Genomic DNA, 6,790 nt, shown 5'->3' with positions numbered 1-6,790 from the left:
GGATTCTGCGCGCTTGCGTAATGCACTTGTTTCAGCAACGAACGTACTGCGTGATATTGGTTGTTTTCTTGGGTTTTAACGGACGAAAGCGACTCAGGACATGAGACACGCTGTAGTGGAGGCCTCCAGAAGTTTCGACCACCTGGGGTTCTTTAACGTGCACTGACATCGCACAGCCCACGGACGTCACTCCGTTTCGCCTCCATCGAAACGCAGCCGCCGAGGCCGGGATTCGATATCGCTTCCTTGGGCACAGTAGCCGAGCGCCGTAACCACTGCGCCACCCCGGCGTGATATTCATTGCCAGCGAATGGTGCAATCTTTGCCAAAAGTAACCAGACTGCGTGTTCCGCTTCTCAGTCGGTTAGTAGAGAATTTGTGCCACTTCTGAAGCTTTAAATTTATTCAAAATAAAGGCGAGCTCCTGTCCTCACTTCTTAACAAGTTGTGATCTTTTGGGAATCCATGTTTGCTTTAGAGTGCAAGCGAGAAGCAAAACATGCAGCCTGGTTACTTTTCCTGGTTTATGTTCGCTTAGACCTTAAATAGTCTAACGAAAGCTATTTCTGCGTCGTTTGAGGCTCGGTAGCCATTATTTCAAGCAAAGGCGGAACTGAAACCTAAACCGTACCTGAGGCCATATAGACCCGAGCTGCGTGATTTAGTTACACAATGACGAAAGCTCCTCCCTCGTAGCCTTGGCGCCATAGCCAAGAAAACTTGTCCGCGAGTGTAGCGATTGCAGCGAGCGACGAACAAAGTCACCTAATGGGTCTGCATTAAAGTTCTAGGTAAGACTCTAACATGAGTTTCATACAGGCATGAATACACGACACCTCAAGTAAAGAAAGAATTTATTATGTACACATCTCGAATATTGGAGCAAACTCATCTTGTTAACAGAAGTGTGAAGCAGCGTCACGTAAAACCTCGGTGTATTGTGTACCACAAATATAGGAAAATGGCTTTTTTTTTTCTCCCGCTATTCATTTACACTTCACTGTTTTCTATTTCTCTTGAGAAAAACCTTCCTGGAAACGGCGCTACAAACTTGGCATTCAAAAATGAGAACTAAAAAAAAAAAAAAAAGAACACGCCACATGTTCTGGTGCTGAAATAGGTTATAAGACTGCTAGCGTCAAAGACGGCACCGCACAATGTCACAGCTCTCGTTGAAGTATGCGCCATTCTCAACAGCGCAAGAGTCCTCCTTGAGACATCTCTTCGACGTGCCGCCAGCCTTGGTTCTTACGGGTCCCTCCTGAGTGCCTTCTGTGCCAGTTTTGTACTGAACTCTGTTCTTCGTACAGCTAGGCTGCACAACGCCTGTTTGGGGGCCGCGTACAAATGCCAGCTTGTCCAGCCTGCCCACCGGTGCCTCACAGGCGATGAACAGAAAATAGCTGAGGATGTAGCTCCAGACCAATACAGAGAAGCAGTCAGAGACCTGTGTGTAAAGGGATCATCGAATGGACCACACTTGCTAAGCTGATGTGAATTATCACAGGACTCAAAGAGGCGGAGCCTCTTCTGAAAAGCGCGAGCTTATCGAAATCTAGCAAGGCATTAGAACACAGGGCTCTATATTTTCCCAACAAGTTATTCTCCTTCTCAAATTTTTGTTTTAAGCAAATATCTGCTACTGAGAACGGAAATAAAGTGATAGCGCTCACCTGTCTTCGAACGCTGTATAATGCCACACTCTCAACAGGTGTCTCATAAAGGCCGCTCTTTTGAATGAGAGCATCATCGTCGAACGGGAGCCAAGAGTGAAGGCAATTCAAAGAAGAGTGCATTACACCAGGTTTATCGCTTTCATAAGCTAAAGCATTGTCTGGTTCCTTTCTTCTTTTGCTAGAAAATTTGTTTAAATTTACAATCTTTACGGGAAAAAACGTACTCCCCGGCAGACTGCCGTATGGGTATACACATGAATGGCTAGTGGAACATCCATCTAGTCCTATTTAAATCACACTCAGCCTATTAAACGTGATGCTATACAGAGGCTAATGCATGAGCGCTAATGCAAGAAAAATGTACCGAACAATACAATTAACGCAAAGGAGCTGCGTAAAATAGACAAAAAAAAAAGCACAGAATGAGCCACTCAGTGTTTTCAAAAGTGCAGATTCCCATAAAATTTAAAATTCAAATTCTCAACGTGACCTTTTTGGTTTAGCAAGGTAAAATGTAGGCGCCAATGAAGCACCCAAACTATTGGAGAAAATTAAGGTAAATGGCATATAACAAATAACAGAGGTTGTGCACTATTAAATAAAAAAGGGCATTAACCTCGCCAGAATACACTAAAAAATCTTTACAAAACATCTATATTAACCCTCAATCTGCATGCTTTGATGCAACAGCAAATACACGACAGCACTTGGTTAAATATTTGTGCCAAAGAGCACCAAGAACTGCTCGGATCTGAGTGGCTGTGTGCGTCCTATTGAACGCACAAAAAGATGCCCCCCCCCCCCCCCCCTTAAAATACATTGCAAGTAATGTCTTCATCAGAATGATGGCAGAATGAGGGGTGTTTGGGTACGCATGTGAAGTTGTTCTAGATGCTTGACGTAGAAAGAAAGAATGTGCGCAAGTGAGGGCAATGTAAGTCTTCTTTTACGCGTAGTAGCCATAGCTACGCTGCGGAACTCTTGTCATGCTTCTCTGTACTTCACGTGGCGAGGTGTACAGGGACGGCCCGTAACGGCTTTTTAGGTTTCCGAAACTACATTTGGGGCCGTTACAGGAGGCGATAAGTAAACGTAGGGCTCTGAATTATCAAATTTGGGATTTAAAGGAGTACTAGGCGATACGAAGCGAAATGAGCGTTTCGGGACCGGCCTTCGCTTTCAAAGAAAAAAACCGACGGAGGGGTAGAGAGGAGCAGGGCAAGGAGTGAAGGAATATTTCCTTTCGGTATAAATTTCTATGAACCTGGAACGGGTGGTCCCCGTCACCTGAAAAAGAAATAAAAATGCTGCAGCACCAGAGAAAACTACGCTGGGAGGTAGATGATGAGTCACCACCTAAAGCAAGTTTGATGCTGGCAGGTGTTTCTTGAAAGTGGACTGTCATTCCAAAGGCAGCTGAGAAGAATACAACTGAAGCGGAATAGTTGTCAAAAGCTTCACAGAAGGCTCGATGGAGGCAAAATGGAGTGGCGTGCGTGTGCGGTGCTGTGCGATGTCGGTGCACGTTAAAGAACTCCAGGTGGTCGAAATTTCCGGAGACCTCCACTGCGGCGTCTCTCAGCCTGAATCGCTTTGGGACACTAAGCACTACAAAACAAACAAATATTCCGGTAAGAGAAGAGAAGCACAGCTGAAAAAAAGCGCAAAAAATATAAAGCAGAATAAACTCCAGATACCAAGCGGGGTATAATCATAAGAAAAGGATTCTGGGCGGAACCAAAGCAAGCAGAAGTAAAATGATGGGTGTTTGGCAGTTTATGCTATTAGAGGGGGGGAGTTGTTATACGTTCTGTGAATAAATTGTTTAATTGATGCTGTACGTGACTGCTTCAGTGCACCGTACCTACGTAAGTACGGTTACACTTCAGCTGAAGATATCTGTTGAAATACCAGCCGTAAATGAATAATATGGCATTGATAATGACAATTTAGCCGTCTGAAATAAAGTAAACCCAATATTGGAGGAAGGAAGTATCCTACAGATTTGTATTCTTCGCGCACACGAGTGAACGATGTTACCTGAGCTATTCTTTGTTACCTCTACGATGCATCCCCCCTTAAGAGAAAAGTCAGAGGCACTTACCAGCGTGTAGTGAGAGTAGAAGCTGAGTTCTCGGGAGAGGCGCCGTGACAGCAAGTAGAAGGGAAGGTGGATGAGGTAGACGCCGAAGGAAAGCCGGGCCAGCGGTACGAATGCCCTCCACGATAGGAACTTGTTTAGAAATCCTGCAATGAATTTAGGAAGAATACAGGACGTGTTGGAATAAAAGGCCACCAAGCTCTGTTTGGGGAGTCGAAATGAGCATGTGCAGAACCTGATACGAGCCGTGGGTCTTTGGTTAAGATTAGGGAAGGAGCCACGTTTTTTTTTAATTGGGCGAGCAACCGGGGAACCAGGGGTGCTCGACTCAGCACCGATTCTTCATTGCCGCTGCACAGCGTCTTGCCTATGTACCAAGTTGCAAGGCTTAAGAAGAACGAATCGTTTGGCTGCCATGGAGAGAAGGTGTCAGAAAGCGCGGGAGGTTTGAAATCAGGTTTCCTAGAGTCTATCATGACCGCCGGGGAGGGGGGGGGGGGCGCAGTGGTTACGGCGCTCGACTACTATTCCCAAGGATGCGGGATCGAATCCCGGCCTCGGTGGCCGCATTTCGGTGGAGGCGGAAAGCAAAGCGCTCGTGTGCTGTACGATGTCAGTGCACGTTAAAGAACCCCAGGTGGTCTAAATACCCGGAGTCCTCCACTACGGCGTCTCTCATAGTCTGAGTCGCTTTGGGACGTTAAACTGCACAAACCAACCAACCTAGAGTACATCGGTTGAACGGGTGTATCCTCTTTCTAGACCAATGTTCGAACTTTGACACGGTTTCATTTCTTGATCGTACTAGCCATGCACAAAAAAAGAATATATTAGCATATATTTCGGGCATCTAAAAATTTTTCATGCTGGGTATTGTCAAAAGCTGCCTGTATGGTGTTCTTCAGCGGTCATGCCACCATAAAATTGAGGTGAGCTTGTGCACTCTAGAACTATGGTTGGAAAATGACGGATTCCCTTTTTGACACAGTAACGACAATGGTACATTGTCTGGATGAAAGAAATAAAGGCAGGTGGACGCCTTTTCAAGGGTGCCGAGAAATGCTGCAAAAAGCCGAGGCGAACAGCTATACCGGTACTGCCTGCAGCAGCAGTCGCACTGGATGATAAGAGGTGAAAGGAAGCGCAATGTGGATGCTTCGTTCACCGTTACTGAAAAGCTGGTGTACATGCGCAAAGCCGATAATGAGCAAAAGAAGCTAGTCTGCACCATGAACCACTAATGCAAGTTTGTACCTTGCAATATTAGAATCGTATACCTCATACCCCTCTCTTGAGGGTAATGGCGGACAGTCTGGTCGCTGCCTAAACGAGCAGTTACGAGAGCCGCATACGCTGGCTAATTCATTAGTGGGGGATGGTTTTTTGGCTAAGCATTGTAAGCGTTTTATGCCACGTGTCTGCTTGATAGGGCTAGACTAGGCTGTTCTGTCAGACATGCGAAGTCTATTACTTTAGCAGGGAAGGCTATAACTACGTCAGCACATCTTGTATTCCCTCGTAAAAAAAGAAAAATGTAAAAAATTGAAACTTTAAATAGTTTTTTCTTGTTTTAATTTAATTCAACTTGCCCCTGCGCCACCGAGAATGCGTTTATGCACCATATGTCGCCGAAAATTTCAGTTAATGTTTAGTCTTCGTCTTGTCTCTGCAATTTCGTTGTCCCAAAACTATGCGATAGTCTTTTAGTTAATCAAAAACATTAACTAGCTACGACCCCGCCGGGTTGGCGCAGTGGTTACGGCGCTCGGCTACTGTTCCCAAGTACGCGGGATCGAATCTCGGCCTCGGCGACTGCTTTTCGATGGAGGCATAACGCAAGGCGCCCGTGTGCTGTGCGATGTCAATGCACGTTAAAGAACCCCAGGTGGTCGAAATTTCCGGAGTCCTCTTCTGTGGCGTCTGTCATAGCCTGTGTCGCTTTGGGACGTTAAACCCCACAAACTAAACCATTAACTAGCTATGCTTTCTGCCCTCTCAGTACATCATCTGCGTGAAGCGATCACTTTTTGTTGATAAAGAAATGGTCACAGTTTTACGAACTGCAATTCAATTCAGAGAGTAAAAGAAGTTCTTTAATCTTCTAGCTTTATCAGTAGCAAAGGTTTTGAGAGGGTGAGGTGATGAGAACTGATGCGCTTGCTGCAACGTACTCGGCAAACAATATCCCTTGTACACGGGGGGAGAATGAATGGCTTCTGAGAAAGCAGCAGCCCACATGCGCATTCTCTTCACCCAGAGGACGACGCAAACAATGTAAGGGTGTATATTACTAATCAATTTTTTATTCCTTCAGTGTTGCCACTAAATAGCTTTTTGGCAAAGTAACGGTTTTTTGTTATAATCCTGTTATTATATGTTTCAAAATGACATCGCCTAATGTTCGACAAAACACCATCTGGTCAGGGATCAGTATTATTAACATATGAACATTGGGTGACTGACCAAGACAAAAAGAGGGGGATGCGAATGTTAATATTCCGTTTCTGGACCTAGTCCTCACATTTGATACTCATCGTTTGGCCTTAAGCTTCTTCCCAAAAGCAACGCATACGAGAAAATACCTGGATTTCAAATCTGATCAAAGCTTTTAGTAGTTGCATCGCTATTCAACCGTGCAAAAAACATCTTTTCCAACCTGACTGGCCTTGGGATTGATGTTAAGCTGATAAAGACAATGAGCGCAACAGTTATCCCAGACATTTTGTCAGCAAAGGGACGAAGTAAGTCAACCTCACGTGAAGAACACGACAGCTGTAAGCAAAAAAGATGAAACGCGGTGCGTTTCCCTAAATGCCTCAGATCAGCGAGACCCTTTATCGGATCTTCAGGAAACACCGAGTGCAGATTGCCTATTTGCCAACAAGTAAGCTACAAGCCGAATTTGTTAATGTGCAGGACCCGTTACCACGTGCCATGTTCCCTGGCGTTGTTTATCGGATACCATGCAGCGACTGCCCCGGCAACCATAAGAAGCCCATCAGCAAGACTACAT

At 45.4% G+C, this 6,790-nt stretch overlaps 1 protein-coding gene across 1 annotated transcript in view; it reads right to left on the bottom strand.

The window, feature by feature from the left end:
* Positions 1–1,138: 1,138 nt before the first annotated feature.
* LOC146172555 (nose resistant to fluoxetine protein 6-like) overlaps positions 1,139–6,790 on the bottom strand; it is a 76,815-nt gene continuing 71,163 nt past the window's right edge. The window contains exons 14-15 of the mRNA XM_084585799.1: positions 3,781–3,923; positions 1,139–1,447 (exon numbers count right to left, since the gene is read on the bottom strand). Of these exons, the coding sequence (XP_084441925.1) occupies positions 1,139–1,447; positions 3,781–3,923 (452 nt within the window). The remainder of the gene's footprint in view (positions 1,448–3,780; positions 3,924–6,790) is intronic.

This window comes from Amblyomma maculatum, unplaced genomic scaffold (assembly GCF_055883805.1).
Source record: "Amblyomma maculatum isolate TAMU_Amacu unplaced genomic scaffold, ASM5588380v1 scaffold_13, whole genome shotgun sequence".
NCBI classification, from domain to species: Eukaryota; Metazoa; Arthropoda; class Arachnida; order Ixodida; family Ixodidae; genus Amblyomma; species Amblyomma maculatum.
Note: the sequence above shows the minus strand (reverse complement) of the source record. Positions and strands in the feature narration are given on the sequence as shown.